Source organism: Carettochelys insculpta, chromosome 2 (genome assembly GCF_033958435.1).
Source record: "Carettochelys insculpta isolate YL-2023 chromosome 2, ASM3395843v1, whole genome shotgun sequence".
Classification (NCBI taxonomy): domain Eukaryota; kingdom Metazoa; phylum Chordata; order Testudines; family Carettochelyidae; genus Carettochelys; species Carettochelys insculpta.
In genome coordinates, this window is record NC_134138.1 from 114,661,336 (window position 1) to 114,688,665 (window position 27,330).

A 27,330-nucleotide genomic window follows, 5' to 3' on the forward strand; every position below is an offset into this window, starting at 1 on the left:
TTCAAAATAGACTGGAATGCCATCCAGATTGCAACCATGCTCAAAAAAGGCTAATCAGTTTTGAAAGCTTAAGCCAATCCTTTTCTACTGCATTAGGCCAGGCTCTAATTTGGGTCTGAACCTTGTAATTCTTTCTGACGAGATACTACTAAAACATGCATTATCGGTGCCTTTGGGGGTATTCACAGATACTGTAAGATGGGTCTGATAACATAAGATTTCAATGAATGAAGTCAATTATGATATTAAGGATATATTACCTGTGCAGTAGCCTAGGTAAAGGCACTAATAAGTTTTTTTAAAAAATACATCTAAGACCCATAGAAATTAGAGAGAGGAACAGCTGTCCTGTATTTTCAGTGCTGCTGAGTCCCCCTCCCCCTACAAGTCCAAGTGAAGTCAACATGAGTTCAGACTGCTCAGGACTTTTGAAAATTCAAATCCCTACAATATTAGGTCAACTAGCCCCTCTGGTACCAATGCATGAATGTTCCCCACAGTACATTTCCCAGTGCCTTCCTCAGTTCAATTTTAAATTGCAAAAAGTTGAGCTTCCATAACTTCTGTTGGAAAACTGTTTCACTACCTATATAATCTCACTGTTAAAAGTATTTTCTTGGTATTGCACCTGGTTTTACACTGTTGAAATTCATTTTATTGATACATCAGATACATCTCCGTGTGCAACGTAAACATTTCTCTCCTTGATGATTGTTTGCAGTCTTTAAAACATTTGCACCCAGCTATCACTTTTGTCTTGGCCATTGTTGAGCCACACACACTAATTATATTATAAATTCTGTAAATATGTAAATAGCTAAATAAACCACATTATTCTCTTATTTTGGTGCCAAATCAAATGTATTCAAGGGTGCTGTGGGAGTTGGCTGATGTGATTGCAGAGCCATCAGCCATTACCTTTGAAAACTTATGGCAACTGGGGGAGGTCAGAGACAATTGGAAAAAGGCAAATCTAGTGCCCATCTTTTAAAAAGCAAAGGAGAATACAGGGAACTACAGGCCAATCATCCTCAACTCAGTCCCTGGAAAAATCATGGAGAGGATCTTCAAGGAATCCATTTTGAAGCATCGGGAAGAGAGGAAAGTGATCGGTATAGTCAACATCGATTCACCGAAAGCAAGTTGTGCCTGACCAAGCTGATTGCCTTCTATGATGAGGTAACTGGTTCTATGAATAAGGGGACGACAGTGGACATAGTACATCTTGACTTTAGCAAAGGTTTCAGTCCAGTCCCCCACATAATTCTTGCCAGCAAGTTAAACAAGTATGGATTGGATAAATGGACTGTAAGGTGGATATCAAGCTGGCTGGATCATGGGGCTCCATGGGTAGTGATCAATGGCTCAGTGTCTGGTTGGTGGCCAGTAACAACCAGAGTACCCCCAGAGTCAGTTCTGGGGCTGATTTTGTTGAACATCTTTATTAATGACCTGGCGGACTGGATGGATTGCAACCTCAGCAAATGTGTGGATGACACTAAACAAGGGGGGCAAGCGTACAGTCCTGGACTTAGAACTGAGAAATTCCAAGTACTGCTACAGGCTGCAAACCCACTGAATAAGCAGCAGTGCAGCAGAAAAGGACCTGGGGGTTAGAGTGGATGTGAAGCTGGCTATAAGCCAACAGCATGCCCTTGTAGCTGAGAAGACGAACAGCATCTTGGGGTGTATAAGAAGGAACACTGCCAGCATATCTAGGGAAGTGATTATTCTCTTTTATTCAGCACCGGTGAGGCCACCTCTGGACTACTGTGTCCAATTCTAAGCCCTGCATCACAGAAAGGATGTGGATGCATTGGAGAGAGCCAAGCAGAGGGCAACCAAATGGCTTATGAGGACAGGTTGAGGGATTTGGGCTTATCTAGTCTACCAAAGAGAAGAAAGTGGGGGTGGACGGGTGGAAGAGGGAGGCAGGAGGGGTTTGATAGCAGCTTTCCACTACCTAAATGGAGGTTCCAAAGAGAACAGACAGAAGGTTTTCTTGGTGGTGACAGGTGACAGAACAAGGAGCAATAGTCTCAAGTTGCAGTGGGGGAAGTCTAGGCTGGATACTAGGAAAAACTCTCTTAATAGGTGAGTGGTGAAACTCTGGAATGGGTTACCTAGGGAGGTAGTAGAATCTTCATCCCTAGAGGTCTTTGAGTCCTGGCTTAACAAAGCCCTGGCTGGGATGACTTTGTTGGAATTAGTCCTGTTTTCAGTAAAGGTCTCTTCCAAATCTATGATTCTATGACATTGTTGCTTTTATAAAGGCTCTCATTCTTCAACATTCTTCTAATTCTCCGCCTGAAGGTTCTACACTCAAGCATAGGGTGATATGTTTTGTAAATATGTCCATGTTTCACAAACAGACACCAAGAAATAGGGAGGTGGAAATCACATAGCCGTAAGGTATTTTAACATGAATACTCAAAGTGTGTGTCAAAAGAAGATGAACTCTTGTAAAGCTCACTTTAAATTTCTTAACCTTCATTTCTTAGGTATCACAACCTGAACACTGAGTCTGTGTGAGTAAGTGAGACTGGGATGGATAGATGATGATGAAACTCTGAATAAAATTTTATTTTGAAAAGGGGTTCCTTTAGCACACAAAAATGGAACAGGCCTGGACTTCATGGGCAAAACCAAAAGACCTGACCTAGAGACTCATACTAAGAGCTAATTCCTCAAAGGCTCATCTATTTTACCTATTCTACTCCTTGAAAACAGACACATCTACTGAATACAGACACAAAAAAGGTCAAACAAATGCATTTTTAAAACTTTTAGGCTGAATCTACACTAGAGAGTTTTGTCCACAGAATGGGCCTTCTGTTGACATAACTCAGGGACCATCTACAAACTTAAAGCATTCTGTCGACAAATTCTCATTAGAACTCCGCATTTGCCTCGACAGTATTACCCCTCAAAAAATTGGGGCATAACAATCCATTGACACAGCACTGTCAACAGAAGCGCAGGGAAGCCACTTCTGTCGACAGAGGGGGCTTCTGGATGCCATGCAGCCCTCTTTGCAGAGGTACCATTCTGCTTTCTGGCACCAGAGGGCAGTACAGTCTGGCAGTTTTCTGTCAGCAGAGCAAGTTGTGTGTAGATGCAACCTGTTGACAGAGGTTCTGTCAAGATTTCCCTGCTGATAGTAACTTCTGTCAACAGATGGTTCTAGTATAGACATAGCCTTAATGTTTTGTGTTCTAAGCCTGTATGAGATCCAGCCCAATTAGGCTAGATCTCTGTGGCCAGAGCAGCCAGACTGCACTGCTCTCTGTTGCTAGAAACCAGAATGGCAGCTCTGCAAAGAGGGCTGCCCTGCAACTGGAAGTCCTCTCTGTTGACAGAAGTTGCTTCCCTGCGGTTCTGTCAACGGACTGTTATGCCTCAATTTTTGAGGGATAATATTGTCAAGGCAAATTGCAGAGTTCTGTTGAGAATTTGTTGACAGAATGCTTTATGGTTGTGTCGACACTTGCGTTCCTCTTTTGAAAGAGGTATGCAAATGAAGGAAACCAAAAATGCAAATGAGGTGCAGAATTGCACATCTGGCACCTCATTTACATATTCTTATTTTGAAATAGCTTCTTTCGAAAGACGAAAACCAGTGTAGACCCTGCTCTTTCGAAAGTAAACCCTATTTTCGAAAGAATCCGTCTTCCCTTTTTTTTTTGTCTACTAGAGGGCATGCATGGGACTGACTGACTGTGGCTTCAAAATAAATAGCATATTATTTTGAAAGCACAGATTTGTTACTGGATTGGTGAAATCTTACGACAAAATATGCCACCAGTTTGGGGTGCATGCCCTGTTTTATGGCAGCCTGATCCGAGACTGGTACCTTTAGCTGTGTCCTATAAAAGTCAGAGTGACAAATGGATGGCAAAGTCATTTTAATCACCACTTGAATGTGATCTTAAGTAAATAAAATATCCCCAAAAAATAATTCCCTCTCTACACCAACTCACATTACATTAACAAAATACACTTTTTTCCCCAGAGAATGAGAAGAATAAGGACACCTACGGAGAGATCATCGCTGCGGAGAACATTCCCTGAGAGGTCAAGGTAGGTGAGAGTGTTAGCAATCTGCTGGTCAGCACTCAGTGACTGGGAAAGGCTATTCACACCTGTAACAAAATGTCAACATTCAGTTTAGATGGGCTAAATAAAGAGTTAGCGAAGATCCTGTCAGATTGCAGTTTCCGTGAACACAACGTCAAAATATCAATGATCTCGTGCTATCAGAATTATTATTTATTTTTCTCTTACTGAGCCCTGTCTTGCAGGGTGCCACCACCCTTCAATTCCCACTTACTTCAGCAGGAGTTCCCTACATATCTAGCAAGTACAAGACCTTAATCTGTATTACCAGATCCTTAGGAACAACTTTTGATGCATCCACTATACTGTATACTTGTCAAAATTCTAATGGGTCTTTTACATTTCTTAAATATTAGTAATGCCAAGACATCTTATTGTAAACAAGAATATGTTAATAAAAACATATGCAGAAGGCAAACGTAACAATTACAGTTCCAAAATACTTCAAAGGAAACTGACAAGACACAGAGGTTCAAACATTTAACTCATGTATTCACCAATTTCAGAACAATATTTGGTTAACCAAGATATCAGAAGATATATATTGAACATACTGATGTATAATATTAAGTGCTATACAAAACAAATATTTTTGTATTAAAACGAAAGACTGGCCATGTCTACACCAGCACAAAATGCTAGTGCTGCTAGGAATAAGGGGATTTTGAAGTTCCTGGCATCCTTTCGAAAAGAACCTCTGTCTGGACGAGCCACGCAGCAGTGAGCGGCAGCAATTTCAAAGCGCCGTGGCCGCCCACATGCTAATGAGGCGTTGAATATGTATTTTAGCGCTTCACTAGTAATCTTCAAAATGGCCATTTGCATGGCCATTTCAAAGTTTTGGGCTAGCGTAGACATAGCCAGTGTGTGTCAAGAACTAAAAAATCAGCACTGTCTCCAAAGGGATTCCTAACTCTTTAAAACAGAGATGAAGTGAACACCTCCAACAAATGTAACTTGTGTATTAGGCACAGTCGCTTATCACTGAACTCTTGAATCATTCTGGAGTGCTGTAGGCATCCCCTCAGTCAGTAAGTACCTGAGAGAATTCATTAAATACACAAGCATCATTGACTCCTATAATAGAGGGATGGATTTTATTAAGTGCTTGGTCAAAGAAATAGAGACAAGTGCCTTGAACTGCTAAGCAATATAGTTGGCAGCTTTTCAGACAATACATCAATTTCATAAACATGGTCAATAGGGTAAAAGTGTCCCTCTTTCTCAGGTTAAAAATATGTTGAAATTCTTAATGCCAGAAAGGCATAGGTCTGTCAAGGAACATATGTGAAGGAAGCTGGCAAAATTAGGAGCCACAAACATTTAGATTTGGTGCTCTAGATTTTCAAACACCAAAATATTAAGGTGAGATCAACATTAGTATCCTTTTTGTTGGCTTCAGGGATGTTTTGGGAAATTGGCCTCTCTCTTAAAACAGTCAGTACATGACACTAGATGTGTCAAGCTTTCAAATTTTCACTATTCACGCTACAATTTAAAAAAAAAACCTCAATCTTTGTCACTAAACACATTCCACCTGCAAACAGTTGGGCTGGGATGCCATTACGTACAAATGTAAGCTTTTTGCATCTTTAAACAGATCTCCTTGGCTGCGATGGGTTATGGCCACATGCCCATTTTAAGGAGGGTTGTTAATAGCAGTTGTGCATTGCTCCTTTCTACTTCCACATAGTAACATGTACACACACAAAAACACCGTGCTATATCCCATTCAAACAGCAGTATCAGAAGCATACAATTCAACAGCAGCAAAACGATTCTGAGAACTAGGATAATGAAGCAATATTTGAGCTAGTTAACTCTGGGGGGCACTAGGGTAAAAAGTAAAAACCGCTCCACATGTAGGGTGCGGGTTTGTTTTTAAAAGAAGCACTGTATCAATAACTAGAAAGTCACTGGATATCACAAAAGCCCAGTGATATCAATGGGAGCCTTTTCACTGATTTCAGTGAGCTCTGGACCAGGTTCAAAAAGCTGAGGTTTAATTGAACCAAGCCCATAGAATTTTCTACCAAGCTCCACATTACTAAATCTCTTTTACAGTTTTGTGTGCTGCACTATGAACAGATCCTAGTGCAGTATGAATAAAGTATATAATGTCATTTCACAGCACTCAGACCTAACAACTGTTGGGAACTATGAAACTCCCCATTTAAAGAAAAATCATCTGGGAAGTTGCTACCTGCAGTTCACTTGTCAATCTCACAAAGAAATCTCAAATAAAATGTATTTGTTAAGTAGTAAGGCAAAACAATACTACGTGGTTGTACTGAGCTTTGGGAAGAAGCGCAAAGCACTAAGGGCTGCTTATTACCTCTCTAGAACAAAACTGGAAAAAATCCACACATCCAGTCACCTAGGACTGAACAGGAAACTTCATAAGTTGTTTCAAAAATCTAGGCTTTTATTTAAAAAACATAAAAGTCCAAGCGTTACAGTCTCAAGGACAATCTTCAAATGTAAAACCAGACAAAATGACTGCAATGCTGACTATCTCAGCAAGGAAGGGCAGACTGATAAAAGGAGCTGTGAAGAAGGAACAAATGAAGTGGAGACTGTGCAGGTATAGGAAGGCAATACATTCATTGTTTTGAAGTGACTGCACATATAGACATCCTCTCATGAACAGCAAGGTAAGTCATATCATCAGGCTGAGGTTTTTATCCAAAAGAACATGTTTTCAGTAGGAATACTGAATGGCTGCCCCAGCACAACATCCAGTGGATGGTCTTTTTAAATTTAAGAATCAGTACAGGGCAGTCTGCATTAGGATTCTAACTAGGTCATCAGTAGGCATGTTAGATGGACTCTACTTTTGTTTTAAGAACCCTCTAAAAAACGAACGATAAAAATCCCTTTGATTTTGTATATTGCTTCAACACTCTATAATTCCTGATTAGTATTTGATTGAGGAGTCTTGACTAATCTGACAACTGTTCTTGAGATAGGGGAAACAGACATTGTAGATGCCATTGGACCAATGAAGGAGCTTCAAGTGAGGTGGAGTCCAGGAGGTGGATATACTGGAAGTGTGCACTTTGGCCAGGGCTGGATTTTGTTCAAAGGTTTTAGTAAATACTGAGTTTTAGGTCAGTGGGATAAGCCTTGTTTTCTATCCAGGAGTATCGAGGTGGCCAAAATTCCTCAATTAAAGGATTGTCACCAAGATCAGAACATTAACACAATGGAGCAGAACTTGAGATTTATAAAGTTTTGAAGAACCAGCAGTCTGGCAACCCTGCTCAATGACTGGGATAATAAGAATCATAATCCAAAACACACTGCACAACAATAAACGTCAAATCAATTTTAAGGATAATCATAAGTACCAGGTCCATTCCCAAAGATGCAAAGTTGCCACCACCCCCAGTAGTTTTATGAGCCTACTAAAATGGTATTTTGAAGAAATATGTTGGATAGAGCTTTTCTTTAAAAAGAGATCAACTTCAGAAGGTAGAAGCATTGGGGGCTACCATATCAGAGAGTAATAGCTAATAATACAGCTTGGTTCATACAAATCATAGACTAGGGTCCCTCTTGTGTTTTTAATTCAGTAGTCTCCTCTAGTACAGATTACATAAGCAAATATAATATAGTAATATTCTATTTTCAAGTCTCAGCTAAATTTAAGAGTTCCTTGATTACTGTTACAAGTGAAATAACAGTTAAAAGAAAATTTAAGATCTTTTGTTTCATTACCAAAGATGGAAAAAAAAAACAAGTAATACATATTTCATGAAATTATGATTATATGTTTTTCATTTTAAATGAGATATTTGTGAATTAAGAAATTTAAAAAAAAATATATATATAAGGAGGTACAAATCTACACATCTCATAAAACTGGAAGGGAGCTCAGGAGTTTTCGAGTCCAGTCCCGCACCCTCTTGGCAGGACCAAGCACCATCCCTGACAAATTTTTTTTTAAACTATTTGCCCCAGGCCCCTAAATGGCCTCCTCAAGGACTGAACTCACAACCCTGGGTTTAACAGGCCACCGTTCAAACTACTAAGCTATCCGTATCTCATTCACTCACCACTATATAAATTAATCTTTTTTTAAACACTCCTTCAGACTTTTTTTTACTTTTCACATATGATCTACAAAAAGTATATTCTGATAGTTTTACAAACAGCATTTTGAAAAGTTAAACACACAGAATAAGCTATTATAAAAACTAAATGCTTCAGACCTCTTCTTAAGCCATAAGTGCAATACATTTGTATTCCAACAGTAAGATAAACACAGATCAGTTCTTCGAGAATATAGGACCTGATCCAAATCCTATACAAGTCAAAGGAGAGCTTTCATCTAATGTCAGTGGGATTTAGAGCAGGTCCATAACTGAAGAGTCTACTAAAGCTAAGAAACAAGATTTAGTGACTCTCATAATGGCAGCCATATAAGTAGGCACGTTAGACAGATTAAAAAATAATCAAGTATACAAGAAATTATTTTCCAGTCATATAACAACAGAATCCATTAGTATCAAAAAAGGAGAGAGAAAAAGTGAAGGAATCAGTAGGATACATACCTTTAGGTGACAGTGAGGTTCTAGATAAATTTAAATGTTTCAGTCCCTTTGGGAGTTTGGCAAACTGGACGCTTAGAGCGGACACACCTGTTTGAGGAGAGTGGAAAAAGAGCATAAGTCCATAGGCTTTCTGATGGAGAAGATGGTCTTCAGGATTCTAAACCACTGGTAAAATCTGAGACGACCATGCAGTAAAGAGAAAAAGGTGGGTAGAGTGATCAACACCTCACTAATATAATTCACTTACTCATAGGTTTGGCCCAAAAATGTACATGATAGCCAACTCATGTCCTTTACTTTAAAATGCTTAAAACTATGCAGGACAAGCTTAAATTTTTGAGGCTCAAGGCTCAAAGAGAAGCTAACATGTACCTGGATGCCCGCATACGGATAGTTTGAAAGCACTGTAGCTCAGACTAAGGAACACGATAAAGTTAAAAACAGAAGAAGTGAATGTGAAGTTTCCAAAGTAGTAATGCTCTGTTTGGGTCTATTAAAAAAAGAGGTCAAGGTTCAATGGATCTAAGCTAACCCCGATCTCTCTTCCTACCCTAATCAAACTCTTTCTTCGCTAGGAAAAGGCTTTGCTGAGAAGGGACTGGAGTCCATTCTAGTTGTAACGGCCACTTTAGACAGATAAATACATACTAGCCTATATAAAGTCTGAAAATCACACAGCAGACCTTTTTCCTGAATAAAAATAAGAATTAGAGCACTGGCACCATCTATATTACCTTGGCACCATTTTGCGGAAAGAAAAAACAAGCCAAATATTCCCCACACATTTCTCTCTCTGACCTTCTTGCATGCCATAAATTTATTTCCCATTTTAAATGGGATGTTTCAGAAGAAACCTGTTAAATAATGATGGAAACAATTGATAAAATATTCATTACCAGAATAAATCCATCTACAAGTAAACCGCAGCAATGAAATGAGGTGTGAAATATACTTCTCTGTACCAGTTTGCAGGTTATAATCCAGCTAAGATTTTTTTTTTTTGCCGGGTGGGTGGGAGGGGAGACCTATAGTTCTTTAAAAAGAATAAACTTGCCTCTTGTGTCAAAATGGATAATAAAAAGCCAACAAGGAAGTTTACTCGAGGGACAAAAGTGGTTTGGGTTTGTTTTTTTTTCTAATTTATAATACACTTTTATCCATCTCCTAAACACAAGTGGTTATATTTTACACATTTGCAATTTTTATTTCAAGCTTTTCTTGTTTGTAAAAAGAATGGCTGGCACATATGCTGCTGATACATGTAGCTTTCACCGACTGTCCAAAACCCCAGATCATATTTTGTGTGTATGGTCAAGTTGTGGCCATGACAATGCATTATTTTATCTCCTTTAATACCAACTTAGTGCAAGAATGAATTCTGGTTATCTTATTAGAACATGCAAGTAACTGTACTTCAGCTTTGTAGGAATTTACTGTTGGAGAAAACCAGGTGAAAAATACCTGCAATTATCATTTGCTTCTGGAGAAATTTCAAGGTAACACCAACTGACAACATTCCAAACATTTTATTAACTAGTTGAATTTAGTTTGCACTTCCTTCAGTTTTTCCTTGAAAAAAGAGGTGGTTATTTTTGTATGAATAATGTGTCTGTCACAGCTTCTAAGCACTGCACAACAGATTCAATACAACACACTAAGATCAAGAATCAGAAACAAAGTATTTTACTTGACATAAAAACTCATACGAAGAGTCTCACAAAATGTGCATAAACCTCAAAAAAAAAGATGCAGGTGTAATTCTGGACCTGATAATCCAGGGTCAGGTTTAATTCTAATGACTATTGGATTGGGATCACTGGTATGTTCTCTCTCCTAAATGCACTTTACAATTTCTGCGGCACCACTGTTGTGAGAGACTCAGCTATTACCATATTTTAACATACTGCTTCAGGATTTTATGTTCTCTGGCAGGCCCTATCCACTTTTTGGTTGCAGCTGTAAGGACCTGCAAGAGGCTTAACAGCCCAATACGATTTTGATGTCAAACGGGTAGAAAAAAAAGGGATGAAGCCAGTATGAGGAGAGTAAATGTCATTCTTTTGCACCTGGGCTATTTATTGCAGAGTAGCAAATAACAAATATCCTTCCCCTTCTTATACACTTAAGACAACAGACTGCCTACTCCATTCAGCACCATTCACGTTAGCTGCTGAGATCTCATTTCCGGGACCTAAGAGGTAGGAAAAGGTGGTAATACAGAAAAACAAACTCAGTGGAGCAATTCAAGTCTTATACAAGCAGGCGGCTAAACTTCTGTAACAAGGCTTCCTCTTTCTGGTGGCAGTTCCAGTAACAGAGCAGGAGAGAAAGACCTAGCTGCAACCAGGAATACAAGGAGATCTTGATAAGACAATGAAGGGCAGAGATGATTTTGAACAATAAGGTGTTCAAAGAAACCAAGGATGAAATCTTCACCCCATTCGTGTCAGAAGGGACAGGAGTTCATCTCAAGACTGCCAGTACACTCCACGCATACCTTTGAAACTCTGACAGTGCAATGAAGGGAATCCGAGCATGATTCAACACTTTGTTCACAGTAATAAAGACATTACACTCAGCACCTGTTTTTAACAGACTAATTGTTAAATTTCTAGGAAATAAAATAATCTTTTGGCATTACCTGCACAAAAATGCCTGTTATCTTTTATTTGAGTAATCATACAATATATTTACTGGCATTCAAAGTTAAAACAAACAACTTTAACAATGGAAAATTAGTCATTTCCTCCCTTATCATTCACACACTGAATATTACTGCTGTGCTGCTACAACTAGCATGGAATATTCTAATTCCTTCATAATAATAATGTTATATCCCTGTTCCAGTTGACATGACAAGTTAAAACATATTTTCCACATTCCATATCTGTAATTAACTATGCTTGTGCATACCTCTTTTTTATGACAACTTTTACTTGTGAAAGTCATATTGGTACTACCCATTTTCACACAATCCAATCTAGCTTTTGTACACGAAAGATATTAGAACTTCAGAATTCCTGCTTCGGTCTTATTTTAAACGGAAGGAAATGCAATATTTGCATACTGAAATATTATTTCACTTCTCTACAATTTAAATAGCCAAGTAACTTATTTAATTTCAACATTTTAAAAAAGGTTAAACTTTTAACAATATCCAGGTGAAATAATTTAATTCAGTAGAAACTAGTCAAAATCCAAGTTTCTACGTCCATAGGTAACTATTGTTCTCTAAATTTTCTCTTACGTATCATTACTTCTGTGTATTTTGAACTGTTCCCTTTGCAGCATGAGAAATATCCAGTCTGACATATAGACTGAAGATCTTTCATTATACCAAGCCTGCTTTTGCTTTTTACACAAAAAGAAAAAAAAAACATAGTGAGCTTTCCTTTTAACCTGCCTAAATCCAATTATTTAAAAACATTATCAACAACTTATACAAAATAGGATAGCTTTTTTCCTCCTCTGGAGTATTTATTATAAAGAAGTTAGTGTGGTTACTACAAGGAGCTTCATCTGGTCAAAACTGTTGGAAAAAAAAACCCAACAAAACAACAACAAAAAACAGCTTTTCAAATGATAGAGAACATTGCTCTTATTGCTCGAAATCTGACTTCTCAACTAAACTATTTAAACCAAAGATGGGTTTAATTCCTTTTGAAACTGAATGGAATCTAATCAGCATTTTCAAATTTTGTGTGGGGCTCCTCACACGCAACCTTCCCACTGTATAGAAAAAGGGGGCAGACGGGAAGACTAAAAAGCTTTCCTGTTTTCCAGTGACAAGTAAATATTTTTTATTTTGAACTGTTTCCTTAAAATATTCAAAAATGGTTCCAGGATCAAGCTTTGGCTATGTCTACAGTAACCCGGAAGGTTGACCTCACTCAGTAAGGGTGTGTCTACATGAGAAAGTACATTCGAAAGCGAGTTTGAAAGATGGCTGTCTTTCTAAATAACCTGCGGAGCATCTACGCACACTCCTCACACGTTGGAAAGAAACTTCGAAAGAATGGGGCCGTTCCTTCGAAGTTGGTCCTCCCTTCCCGCGGTGGGAAGAGCACCCCCTTTCGAAAGATTATTTTGAAAGAGAGTAAGTGTAGACGCTCCACGGCCCACTGTTTCAAAAGGAGGAGTCCTCCACGGAAGCAATCAGCTGGCAGGCAGCAATCCCGCTCACAGCACAGGCAGAGCTCTATGGCTCCAGCGTCCAGCCGCACTTAAAAGACACAGGCTCCCACAGAGCCCCAGGCAGGAAACAGAGTGCACAGGCAGCCGGGAGCCCACACTGCCGCATAGCCTGCTGCCAGCTGCGACACCCCAGGTGCAAAAGCACCCTCGTCAGCACCATGACCAGCAGCCAGGACCCTGGCCCACATCCAGGGCGAGCCAAGGACGCTGGGGAATCCTCCGAGGAGGGCAGCCAGGCACTGAAGCGCCGGGCCCCCTCATGGACTGATGGCAAACTGCAGGACCTCCCTACCCTCTGGGAAGACGAGGAGGTCCTGCATCAGACAGATGTCCGGCACTGAAACATGGTGGCATTTGAGCACCTGGCCAAGGACTTCACTGGCCAGGGTCACCCCACACGCACCCCAGACCAGGTGAGATCCAAGGTGAAGGAGCTCTACCAGGGCCACTGCAGAGCCCGGGACATGGCCGGGCAGTCAAGGGCAGCGCCCACCAGCTGCCCCAACTTTAAAGAACTGGACTGCCTCCTTACCCTCAACCATGAGGGGCACAGTTAACGTTTAGTGAAAAGTTTCTTGTTTGGTTTTACCCTGTGTCCCTTGTGCATGTGTGGTGGTGGGTGTCCAAGTGTGCAGGGTGCTGGTGGGTGGAGGGTGTGCCGGGTGTGGCTGGAGAGTGAGTGTGCAGGATGCGGGGGGTCACTGTGGCCCCTGCTCGAAAGCCTGGCACAAAGCCTCCTCTGCCCACACCCCGTCCTGCTGGGCCTGGCGGCATGGGGCTGTTCACTATTGAGGACGGCCCACCCCAAACTGGTGGCTAATGGATCAGTGACTGTCCAGAGTGGCCAGCTTCCAGAAGGCAATGGCCACCCTTTTCTGGAGCGGGAGAGCTGGCCTCAGGCGGGTGTCCCCGTGCTGGAGGACAGGGGTGAGCCAGTGGCACAGCTCCAGGAATGTCCCCTTGGTCATCCTGAATTTCTGGAGCCACCAGTCATCAACCCAGTCCTCCAGTGCCAGCCAATCCCACCAGTCACTGCTTGTGGGGAAGTCCCACACACAGCGGATGACCTGGGGGACTGGGTGGGGATGTTGTGCCCTGAGGATGGCCTACAGGAGGATGGCTTTTAGGGTGACCAACCGGAGCCACTGGTGCACAGCGACCAGCACCTCAGCCAGTGCACCAGCCATGGCCTTGACGGTGGGCGGACGCTGCTCAGGGTCCCTGGGGGGCCTGGGATGCCTCCTCTGCCCCCTCTTCCTAGGTGCCTGGAGTTGGGTAGCTGGACCTCAGTGTGTGCAGGCCAGGACTTGAGGGGTGCCCCTTTCAAGGGATGGCAGGCGGCGGCCCTGGAAGGGCTCATCCACCATGCGACCCTGCCCGTGGCACTTCCTGCCTCTGTTCTTTTGAAAGGGCACACTGGGACGTATGGATGCTCTCTTTTGAAAGTACACTGGGGACCTTTTGAAAGGATGGGTTGAACCTTCAGTCCCCATTAGCATGTGTGGATGCTCCATTTTGAAAGGCCATCTTTCGACGTTCTAGTTCAAAATCCATCCTTTCGAAATAGAGCTGTAGAGTAGACTCACCCTAGCAAAGCAGGAGATCTTCTGGGTACAATTTCGTGTGTCTGGTAGGGATGTGCAAAACTGACCTCTCATGAGTCACAGTCAACCCTTGTACTCCTTGTGAGAAGTGAGGAATAAGGGAAATTGACAGGAGAAACTCTCCCAGCAACCTTCTTCAGTGGTGACGACCAAGTAAGTTGAGCACAGACATATCAATTCTAACTACACAATTGCCATTCCTAGAAGTGCATATCTGCAGTCGACTTACTTTGCCTAGTGTTGACACAGCCTTAGACTAAGAATTTTATTTTAATTACAAATAATTTTTTCAGTTTCAAGGGAAGTGAGGGAAACAGAAGATGGGATTCAAGTGACTTGAATTTAAAATAAAATCACTCATAAATGAAGGCTTACATTCAGCCTGCTCAATCTTTAAGCATGTGCTTGTCTTTCATCAACGTCAATGGGATTGTTTTGTTGAAAAGGCACCAATTTACACAGGCAATCTGTGTATGGGCTGCACTGACTGGGGCTAAAGGTTAACAATATCAAGCACTAGAAGGAACTCAAAAATTGACAGCTTAAATGCACTTGAATTAAAAAGGCAAGGGAATAGTTCTATGTGCTAAAAAAATCTCTGGAATACACAATCTAAGGAATAAAGTTCTCTTTCTCTCAGACAGGATTTAAGCCTATTCTATTACTTTTGAAATATATAGTATTTAAAACCATTTCTTCTGTCACCACATCATGCAAAGCACTTCATCAACTGTCAGATCAAAACTGATCATCACTGTGAAGCCAAACACGCCCAAGTTGCTAATTTCTACACGGTTACTTTAAAACCATTCAACGCCTTATTGATAAATCTCATACTAATGTACATTTGCAAAATAAAAGAGGAAAAGCAATTTTCAGTGACCTATGAACAACAAATATTTACAATGCAATCACACTAAGCAGAGTGCTCTATTATTGAGGCAAAGTAGAATGAAATAGCACTAATCCTCTTATTCTGACTGAATAAAATCAAAAAAATTATAGTACCTCTGTCCTCAAGCGGGTTGCTAGCAAGGTTAATTGTATGAAGTCCTGAGCTGGGATTATGGGCTAGAGCATTGGCCAGTTTCTGTGCAAAATCTCTGCAAGAAAATAAAACAAAGGAAGACATTATCTTCCGCACTAACACCATTTTCTGAGGCTTCAAAGCACTCAGTTACTGGAAAGAATGGAAATGGGCAAATATGCCAGTTGCAGACATGGACTGTATTTCCTTTAGTTTTTTCACATCTATTTGCACAATTTACGGTATTTCATTTTTTTTATTTATACATTAGATAATATCTCACCACCAAGAAGCCTTTCGAAAGTTCTGAGTGCCTTTCAGAGTATATTTATTACAAAACAAACAAACAAAAAAACCCCAGCAAAATAGGAGCTACGAAACAAACTGTTCAAAGCAGCCCCATTTTGAGAGCTCTGCAGATCGGCAAACATCTTCTTTATACGTGCAGGTATCAACATCTGTGTACGTGAATGAGGATATCCGTGATTCATTCTTCCAGACAGGGATGTGGTTACAAATTTTATACCTACAACTCTACAAATTTAAGGGTATCTGCTTTATTTCCACAGGTATTCACATCTGCAGGTGTGGATTTGGATATTGGAAATTAGATGAAGATATGGATACAGATTTTGTATCTACACAGGGCACTACCCATTTCTGCTGATCACATCATTTGATCATCACTACAGTTTAACTACCCAGAAATCCTGCCCTCAGTGCATCAGTTCTCCATCAGCACCCTCTCAAAGAAGATGAGCTCTGCAGCAGACTGTCAAACAGGGACTACTTCTGACCTTGTGGCATAAGTGCTGGAACTAGGGATGCAAGGGGTGCCACCCCACCACCTGGCTTTACACACAGGGTTTACAGTTTGGTTCAGTGGTTCTCAGCTCTCTCTCTACACAAATTGTTCCAGAAAGTCTGCTTTGTGGGAGAGGAGGCGCAAGAGCATTCCAGAAGAAAGGGGCCCTTATCGAGAACTCCCCACTCTCTTTCTAATCGGGAGGGTCAACCTCAGGGGCCTTTGCTGATCACAACTTTGGAAAACCACCCCAAGGAGAGAGTCAATCTCCAGGGACTGCAAGCAGTACCTAAGCTGCTTAGGCTCTGTAGGTATAAATAAATTCTCTGGATCCCACATTGCAACCAGTAGGGAGCTTTTAACCACTAACTCTTGGTTCAGCCTGCTCACCTTTTCTTGCAATAGAAAGCTTTTATTTCCTGTCTATTTTTAGCTCCTCTGCTTCCTTATGTTACTTTTGCCAATAGTTCAATTTGCCCCTAAGAATGGACCACTTTGGCTATGCCTTTTGAAAGGGGGGTGCTAATAAGACACTTCGACAAATGCTAACAAGGCACTGCCATGAATAAGCAGTACCTCATTAGCATAATGCCAGCTATGGCAATGCGAAAGTGCTGCTTTCGAATCTCACACCGCCCGTGTAGATGGGGGTCTTTCAAAAAGACCCCCCCCAGTCTTCAAAAGCCCCTTATTCCTGTTTGGCTTTAGAAATAAGGGACTTTTGAAGACTGGGGGGGTCCTTACGAAAGGCCCCCATCTACACGGGCGGTGTGTGATTCAAAAGCAGCACTTTTGAATTGCTACAGCTGGCATTATGCTAACGAGGCACTGCATATTCATGGCAGCACCTCATTAGCATGTGTCACAGTGTCTCATGAGCTTCTCCCTTTCGAAAGGCGGGGGCTAGTGTAGATACAGCCTTTGTGTTTAAAAAGGCATGATAAAAAAGGAGAACCCAGTGCATGTATTTAATCTTATTCTTGGGATCATGTTTCATGCACATGCCCAATTTCAACTTTGCATCCCAGTGAGATGAAAGAGGGACACTCATGCAGCCATGTGCTAGCCTTGTTTGTCCATCACTGGTCTATACTAGTTGAGCTTCAACAATACTCTTTTTACAGCTAATTTCCTCCTTCACTCTTCTCTTGCCTCTTGGTCACGTATCACCACAGCATGAGCTGCAGGACTTGATTCTCTACTCCATCCTAATTCATGTCACTTTCCTTCACAAACATGAATTTCCCAACATACCTCTACAGACCAGGAAATAGTTCAGCCAACTTTGTTATAGACTTCTGCCAGCAGACAGGTCACACACACAAAAGTTATGTTCTCCCGGCTATCTCTGCCACTTTAAAGTGACAAGCCTTAGCAGACCAGAGAATTATTCCTTTGGTAAATATAGGACCCCATTCTTCCCATGTGGCCTAGGTAGAGAATGCATCTTATTTCAGGCAACTTACTATGTTTCAACTATATAATCATTCTTCCTTTCCAAGTGAAAGCCAATATCTTGGCTGGATAAGTTGCGCCCCAGCTACGAAACAAAATAGTTATCAAAATGCCACTTTCTGCTTGACACAGAGAAATTTTCCAAGGGACAGAGTGATCACTCTTGTTTTTGGTCAGAATACTACAGGTGTGGGGTATAATGTTCAAAAGCACACAGGGCGACTTGTGTCTCATTAAAAGCCAATGGGACTTAGGCAGTTTTGAAATTTACCCTAAGTACCATCTCCCAACTCTGCCTATGGAAGTGGTCAGAACTCACTAAAAATGCTTTTTCTGTGTCCTATGCCAAGTGAGGACAGTCAGTACTAATGGGATGTAAACCTTTCTTCCCAGCAAACACAACATTATAATCTCCAGAGGTGACAAGTGCACCTTTATAGGGACAGATAGCTAAAGCTGATCATAGCAGAGAGAGAACAAGCTCAAAATGCCAAGAATTCTGAACACAAAGTGCCACAACAGCTGCATTCTCAGGGATGAGTCTCAGTCAAGCTCTATTAAAGTCAAAACCAAACCTAGATATGACAACTTAATGTAAAAGCAGTGTGCAGTGGCAGCTAATATACCTTATAATATATTGCATGGTTATTACTGTGTATAATGACATAAAATATGAAGAAATTAAGAACAGTGATTTATTACACTTTGAATGATGTAGTTTAAGGCAGCAGACTAGAGGTCAGAAGCTTGATTTAATTCCAACCTCTACAAAAGACTTCCCCAGATGACCTTGGAAAAGTCACTTACTCTCCATCTTCCCACTCTTCTGTCTGATTTATCCATTTAGAGTAACAATTCCAAGGAGCAAGCACTACTATCTGAATGTACAACTCCTAGCACAATCATTTTGACAGCTATATATTACTCTAATACTAATTCTTAGCATGCAATGGTCTTCTAAAGGGCCACAGAAAATCCTAGTCTACAAGTTTAACTTGTTGACTAAATCTTAGTGTTTTTAAGTGTTTGTTATCTCTCACACAACAAATAGACACAATGAAGGTACTGAAATAGTACTGGAGTATTTAAGCATTAAATTGAATTATTTCTAAATATCTTAGTTTTCAATGGACTACTGTAAGAGGTTTAGTTTTGTTTGTTATTTTAAGTATCACAATCAAAAGTACAGGAGAGTACATTTTTCTAGTTTGAATATTAGGACACATTTATTCCATCTTAAAGGGATGTCTCCCCCACCAATAAAACAATATATGGTAACTGCAATCTGTTGTTCAATAGTATTCCATATTGATGTGAAGAAGCAGAACACAATGCTTTTGGAAAGACCATCAAGTTTTTCATATCAACACTGTCAGCTAAGTTTTCAGAGAAAACTATGAGTTATTTTAGGTTTAAATGATTTCTAAAACTTTGTCTGTTCTGCACAGCTACCAGCTGTTAAGTCAGTGTCCAAGATAGCTAGGAACAAATAAGCATAAGTTAGACAATGTGTCAACCTCATTTCCACAGGTGGTAACACAAGAAGGCATCAGAGACTCCAACGGAGTCTGTGGACACTTATAAGCTCTGAAAAATATGACCGTGAACTCTTTGTAATGGGGTTGTTATTTCTGTATTAACTATTTTAATATTTCTATCATTTCGTATACATTCTATAGGTCTATTTATAAATCATAACTAATTAAAAAATTACTTACGTTCTAAGCCCGGCATTCTCTAATACCAATTCTTCCAATCGATTGGATCTACTCACCACTCTGAGGATCTGCTCACAGACATCAGTGGACTGCCATGAAAGTAATACAGCGATGTTACTAAAGCAAAAACAGTCTTACATCCCTGAAATTACACAACTGTAAGCTAGGAAATGCGTAGCATAAGGAAGCCCTGGATATAACGGGGTCTCCTATGTGTCAGCACAATACAAAAAATAAATCGGAGCAGCAAAAGCCTTAAAAACCCTACAGGTAGAGAAAAGATAGCAATAATACATTTGGGAAAGATTCCAAGCAGGAAATTGGTAAGTAAGAGGCAAACTAACAGTGAGCCATTCACAGTGTTGCCTAATAAACCAAGATAAACTTAATTTCCAACGGAAAAACTCTGTGATTAATAGTATTGCTGATTCAGAAGCATTACTTAATTGTGTCCATGACACTCTTTAACAGAACAGACATAAGTCTGAACTAGGATGACCATAAAACCAGAAACAGGAAAATCACAATGCAAAGCCATTAAGGCACATTCTGGCTCAGGCACTCCGTGAAAGTTTTATGGCTGGCTGGTGTTCTCCAGGTATTTGTGTAAATCCCGTTAAACATGCAAAACCATTACATACCCTACCATGCACACATCTGTCACGTTTTGTAGAAAGTAAATTTACATGGGCAGCTGTGGGATTCATAATGAACCAAAACAGAGTAAAATGCTGCTTTTTTAATTTGCTAATGTTGGAGAGGGTAAAAGTGAAGAAAAATTGTGTAGTTTTAAAATTTTACTTCAACCGTGATCCCAAAAGCTATAAAAGAAATACCATTTCCTCATTTTTACATTTTGTTTTGCTTTTTGAACTCTGTGGTCCCCCAATACATAAAATAAAGGATCCTTTAAGCTCTGAAGTTGAGCTTATGTCATGAACTTGACTGCTAAGACGATATTGCTGACCAATAAATCATTTCCCATTAAAAGTGCCCGTGTGTGACATGTGCACTGTGGTCTGAAGATTTACATTTCTACATGGAGTCTGACCACAGCTTGTAAATTTCCAAGGCTAAATTTTATAGCTTTTCAGTCCAGTACTCAGCTCATTTAAAAAAATAAAACTCTACAACACAGAAAAGATCTAGTGGCAGTCCTAGTTTTACATAATACAGACTGTACTTTTTTTTTTCTTTAAAAGGAATGTCACTTTTCTAACAACACAAGTATTGACTGCACTCTGTTTTTTAAGTAACTCAGAATCTGACCCATGCTGGTAAACTGGCGTGATTCCAGAGGAGTGGTTTAACCTGTTTGTGAGAAAGGTACCGCTGTGTCTATCAAAGCATGCCATACCAGGGGATATAAAGAGCAGTACTTATTATTGATTCTGGATTTGTTTTTCTCACACTGGCTCTCAATAATGTCATTATAACACGGATTTAGCAGTCAATCAGCTTTTTTATTATCTCTCAGATATTTTTGACTGTCAGACTGAGTACATGGAATTGAAAAGTTATTTTAAGAAGTGAATGTATCTTTGAGCTGTACAAAACTTACTAGTTGGATTCAACCAGTTTCAGCAAATCAAAGACCCTAGGTTTCATGTGCTAAGACTTCATCCCCTGGGCTTTATTTGAAAAGTTTTATGTTTGCACAAAACCCAGAACTCCAAAGAAACCTCACGAAAATCCCAGCAAAGCAAAAGTTTCCACAGTTGTATCACTTTTCCCCTCTGTACAAGTTCTCTATTATGCCCCATGATGCTCTTCATCCCCTAACTCCACAAGCAATCCCTTTAGGTGCCTTTTTGGTGGGCCTCAGTGAGCTTTACTATGTGCCTGAAGCTTTTAGTCAGTTGACTGAACCCATGACTAGTCACTCACTCACAAACCTTCACAGGGAGAGGGATAGCTCAGTAGTTTGAGCAGTGGCCTCCTAAGCCCCACATTGTGAGCTCAATCCCTGATGGGGGGGTATTTAGGGATCTGGGGTAAATAGATTTAAAAAAAAATCTGTCAGGAATGGTGATCAGTGCCTTGAACTCACAGCAGGACCTGACTCAATGATCTCTCAAGGTTCCTTCCAGATCTGTGAGATGGGTATATTTCACTTAACAGGATGGGCATTAAGTAGACTTCTTGTTATTAAACCCCTCCACACAAATGACCATATTGGTGTCCTAAGAAACATACAATGTCTAAAAGCAACCCGAATCAGCTGCATGACAAGAAATAACCCCAGCACTGCCAGCTTTAAGTTTTCCGTTCTAAAAGGTTGCACATCACCATAGTTAGCTCAGTGATTATAAAACAAAGGGCTAACTGTCACTCAAACTGTGAGACAAGGTGGATGAAGTAATATCTTCTACTGGACCAGCTGCCACCAGCAAGAGACACAAACTTTCAAGCTTTGGCCATATCTCCACTGCATTTTCATTATTAAAACTTTCATTTCTCAGGGACGTAGAAAAAATCCACCCCGAAAGAAAAGTTTTAATGATAAAAAGCATTGGTGTCGACAGTGTTTCTTCCATGGGAGATATTCTCCTGAAACTACTGCCCCTCATTCAGGATGGTTTTATTTTGACACTTGGAGAACTATTGCAACAAACAGCAGCAGCTAAACTGATGCTCACCCTATAATGTCATGGTTACAGTGGCACGCCTCACCATTGTTATATGTACAGTGTAGACAGCCTTACACAGCCCTATTCTTCACAAGCTTTTGGCAATAAAACAGCGAGCATACACACTGCAATGTGACTTTTGTTAGAAAAAAAAACCACTCAGTTTCAGGAACACACGGCTTCCACCCCTAAGAAACACATTTTTCTTTTCTCCCCTTCCTTTATTATCAACAACGAGACAGTGTAGACACTGCTGTTTGTTCTGCCAACAGAACTGGCTTCTGCCAGTATCCCACAATGCAAGCCCTGATCGCTCTGCTCAATGTTTTGATTTCTGCTGCCCTGCAGGAATGTGTCTCTTCCCTTTCAAAGCTCCTCAAAGCATCTGACAGCTGAGCATGCTCCCCGACCTCTGGGGAACAAACAAAAAGTCCTGCTACATGGGGACTAGGACAGGCTGCTGTGCTGCTTTGACATTCCTCAGCATAGAGCACTCACAGAACTACTCACAGGGCTGCTCTTGGTACCCGAGGAGGCTGTGGGATAACTCAGTGGGAATCCCAAGAAGAGCAGACATCAGCTCTGTCTTCTCACAACATGATACTGTGGGATACATACCCACAGTGCATCGTTCACACAGTTGATGATGGTGCCCTTACCTTGTGGACATGACTGGTCAACAGAGGGAGCGAGTTTGAACACCTTCTGGAAATTCGTTTGGTTAACAAAACTGGGTAGTGTAGACCAGGCCTAATTTACGAATTTAAGCTCCCAGGTACGTCTTTTGAAAGTGCTGTGCAACTTTCTTTGAGGGTGAAAGTGATAGGTCAAACAGAGATCATTCTGTGAAAAATGGACCTTTGTGGCTTGTCTCTCCCACCATTGGAAGTTGGGTCTAGATATTACCTCCACTACCTTGTGTCTCTAATATCCTGGGACCCAAACGGATACAACTACATTGTATACTTCAACGGAGAGTCAGACAAGATGGTACTATTAGAACTGATTGAAAATTTTAGTATTTTACCCCACAAAAAATGTTGGCAACATTTAGACAAAATTTAGCTGTTTAAATTGTCAACATAAAATCTGATTGCAAATACCAAAAGATTTTAGCTAAAAATCAAAGATTCTAATTTAAAAATGCTGTTGTAATATCTCATGGGAAGTTGCAGTCTGGATACCTTATACTCCCACCCTCCTCCACAGAGCAGGTACCACAATTGGACTACATATCTCATGATGTGCCCCAGTCCACCCTCTTGGTAAGGGACAGTAGTGCATCACTGGAGATATAGACCAGCTAGGAAGACTGTCCCACGGAGGAAAATAGGGACTCGTGGGTCACCAGAACTTCATATTCCATTGAACAAAGTGGTGGCACTTCCACATCAAATATATGTGATTGCTAGTAGAAATAATGCAGCTTTTGGGTGCCTCTTCGGAAATTGCTGTGATTTATTTGGGCGGGGGGGCTGAGGTGGGGTGGAACTTTTACACAGAAAGCAGACAGTTTTTGTGATTTTCTTTTCTTTTCTTTTCTTTTTACAAAAGCCTAATTTTCTATCACAATGTTGATGGAAAATTTCCGACCAGCCCTAATACTGAGAACACTTCTCTGAATTGCTTTAACAGCGTACTTCAGTTAATACTTGCAATACTAAAGGTTGACCCTTTCTGGTCTGACACCATCCAGACTTAAGTGGTTCTGAACTAGGGAATTTGCCTAGGGAATGGTGGTCAATCCCAGCGTCAACGGGGTGCAAGGCTCCACTCCAGCAGCAGCACAGGGTCTGGCAAACAGAGTGGGGAGGGGGAGCGCTCAGGGGAAGAGGCAGGGCGGCTGTATAGCCCCACGTGCAAGGGGCAGCATCGAATCCCTGTGACTGGTGGGGATGATCTGCATTTGCCAGGCAGCGCTCCCAGCCCTGCACAACAGGGCTGTGCTCCTGGAGGCCTGACCACATGGCTCTGTGGCCCGGAGCCACTCTCCCTCATCCCTGCCCCTCTTCCTCCTTCCCCCTGAAGGCTGCAAATCAGCTATCTGAGGTGCTCCAGAAGTTCTGGGAGGACAGGGAAGGAGCCCACAGCTGCTGGATCCCAGATTTTAGAGAGAACTGTACACCATTTCAGTCCTCAGTCTCTGAATCTGGGACTGCTAATTGTGCCATGTTCTTTGGTGTTGATTTTATTATATGGACTAGAACAAAATAACCCGACAAATCCAGCCCCCTTTAGCATCAGGATTTGAAACTGGGTCTCAAAAGAAGAAAAGACAGTGCAATTTTTACACTTATTCTAAAGCCCCTTGAAGTTATTTTCACATATCACAGCTTCCAGCACATCACTAACAGTCAGGTTTTTATGTGATGGGATACTACTGAGGTGAAAGCTATAAGCAAATTTTTGAGGTCAATAAATTTGCACCAGCTCATATCAGCAGAGATTTGTTCTTTTACAAAGATCTACAAGACTCCAATCCTAGATAGGAACAAAGATTTTTGGGCAGGCTTGAAAAATTGTATTTGGGAGATTTAACTTTCACTTTTTACATACAAAAAAATTGATTTATGAAGTTTATTAAATCAACTAATAATCTCCATTTTTAACAACTTCTTCCTCTCCACCTCGTTGGTTTGGTGGAACAATGTAATTATCTTACATGATTACATATTAAATATTATATCTGGCTAGCTTCAAGAAAGTGGTTGTTTCTTTCCTCTGGCTATAATGCAGAGTGAGAGAAAAGCCTACTCTCATAAGGCAGTAGTAGTGCAAACGCAATCCAAATATCCTCTTTTCACCAAATGGGTGACTGAGCTTCCAGGTTGCTTTGAAAATGGTTTCTTATGTACTCATACAATACCAATGAAAATAGATCAAAATAAGCAATGAAGTATTTTTGTAGCATCACTATATTCAAATAAATTTTGTAAACTTTATTAATGGTTATCGCATGCTGATGTTTAGAAAACTGTTTTCCAGCAGACTAAGTCTATTCAGCTTTCCATTAATGAATTAATCTTTTTGAAAATGTTTACAGTGCGCAAAGCCAGGTAATAGTAGGTACACCTTCATTTTATTACTTACTAATTTCAGATCCTTAGAGGACAGCTTTGTAAACCACTGATTGTATTCCAGGGCAGCAACTATAGGTATTAAGTCTCTAGAAAAAGAAAAACATGTTTACACACTGTTCAAACTTACTGTCAGGTTGGTCAGTTGATCACTTTCTCTTTTAATTTACTTTGACTCTTCCTTAATAGACATTTGTCAGAATTTTAGAAAGCTCTGCATTCTAAAAACACAAATAGTGATGGTGCGGAAAATCATGTGGATTTGGTATGACTTGTGTTAATTTTAATGTGATCTTTTTGACTCGTCAGATGGTATCCATATGAATATTTAAATCAGGAAATTATCTGGGCTGCCATTCCTAGTCTTACCATTGCTTTTTTCATCAGTCTGTGACATATTTAAGCTTCCTAATCACCATTAATTATAGTTGAGTATGATACTAAAAGCTTTTTGGCAGCCAGATGATTTAATATAATTCTGTAACTGACTGATTCCAGTCAACATCTCCCTTCCTCAAGTCACACTGCCCAAAGGCACAGGGGCTGTGCAAAGGGATAATGTCACTTTCGGCACAAACGTAATTGTAAAAGGGATTTCACAAATGAAATTCTAAATTAGTCCAGTTCTCTTACTCCAAGCTTCTCAACTCGATCTACTCCCCTTCCTGTTACACTTTCCACAAATAAACACTGAGAAAGACATGCTGTAAAACCTTTGCGTGCAGCACCAAAGCGAAACAACAGGTCAAGTATTATCAAAGAACTTACTATTCTAGGTAGAACAAAAGAGCAGTCAGTTATCTTCCCTCCTCCACATTAACAGATCCGAAGAGACACGCCCACAAAAAATCACTATAAACTCTTGCCTTGTACAGCAGAAACTAGAACATACAGTAGAAGCCGAGATATGCACATCTCAGGAATGGACTAGAACTCTGAATAACTGAACAAAACACTATTGTTCTTGCAAAAGTTTGTAACAGAATATTGACTTAATACAGCTTTAAATTTACTATGCAGTACAAAAAAGCTGCTTTTAACCATCTTAATTTAAATGAAACAAGCAATTGCCTTACTTTGCCAAATCTCTTTTTAAAAAAGTTTCCCCCCTCCTCCCCCCGCCTTTTTTTTTTTAAAGCAGCTTACATTTCATGCAGTACTGTACTGTACTATATTTGCTTTTTGTGTGCAGGTGCCTGCTGCTACTTGATTACCTATTTCCAGTTCTAAATAAGTTCTGTGGTTTACCTGTCATTTGTAACTCAGGTGTTCTACTGTACTTACTGTACACATAAATTTAAATCTACCTATGGACTAGTTCAGGGGTGTTGAACAGGCGGAATCCGGACCACGAAGCTTTTTAATCTGGCTGCCACAGCAGGAGCATCTTCCACAGGGCTGGCTGCTGCAGAATCCCACCCAGCATTAGGATCATAGGCCCTGCTGGGGTGCGGGGCCAGCGGCAGAGCCCCGGTCACTGGAGTGCTGAGCCACCGCCGGCCCCAGAGGGCAGAGCCATGGCTGGAGCGCAAGGCCAGTGTGAGAGTGGTTTGAGGTTCTGAGGGGGGTTAAACCTTGGTGTGGGAAGCGGACGGTTTGGAGCTGCAGGGGGTTTAAGGCTGGGGGAGGGGCAGTTTGAGGCAGTGGGGTCTGTTTCAGGCTCAGGGCTGGGGTGGTTCGGGGTTGCGGGGTGGGGTCTAAGCCTGGGGGGCAGTTTGGTGCTGTGAGGGTTCCACGTCTGGGGACGGTTTGGGGTTGTGAGAGGGTCTAAGCCTGGGGGTGGGGGAGCAGATTGGCACTGTGAGGGGTTTAGGCCTGGGGGGTTGTTTTGGGGCTATTTTGTGTTCAGCACATAAAAAATTGCCACATGGCTCCCAATGAAAAAATGCTAGACACCCCTTAACCAGTGCAAAGTGAACTTTAATCCTCATGGGTGCAACGTGTAAACGTTAGAATAATTTACAAGGCTCTCCCAAGCATTCCATCTAGGAGCTTGTATTGACATGCATCTTTTCTGCATTCTTCGCAATATATTTTAATAGCACACACACATCTCCTCTTTTCTTCCCCCACCCCCTATTTACGTGTTATATTTCAATTGGTTTTGCTGGGTACTAAATAACTGGAGACTCAGCTGCACCTACACTT

The 27,330-nt window shown here is 40.9% G+C and overlaps 1 protein-coding gene across 3 annotated transcripts in view; it reads right to left on the reverse strand.

The window, feature by feature from the left end:
* The window catches only part of CARMIL1 (capping protein regulator and myosin 1 linker 1), a 295,177-nt gene that overhangs the window by 111,467 nt on the left and 156,380 nt on the right, over positions 1–27,330 (reverse strand). For all 3 annotated transcript variants that reach the window (XM_074987581.1, XM_074987580.1, XM_074987579.1), the window contains exons 9-13: positions 25,196–25,271; positions 19,476–19,564; positions 15,479–15,573; positions 8,673–8,759; positions 4,039–4,142 (exon numbers count right to left, since the gene is read on the reverse strand). In XM_074987581.1, coding sequence (XP_074843682.1) covers positions 4,039–4,142; positions 8,673–8,759; positions 15,479–15,573; positions 19,476–19,564; positions 25,196–25,271 — 451 coding nt within the window. The remainder of the gene's footprint in view (positions 1–4,038; positions 4,143–8,672; positions 8,760–15,478; positions 15,574–19,475; positions 19,565–25,195; positions 25,272–27,330) is intronic.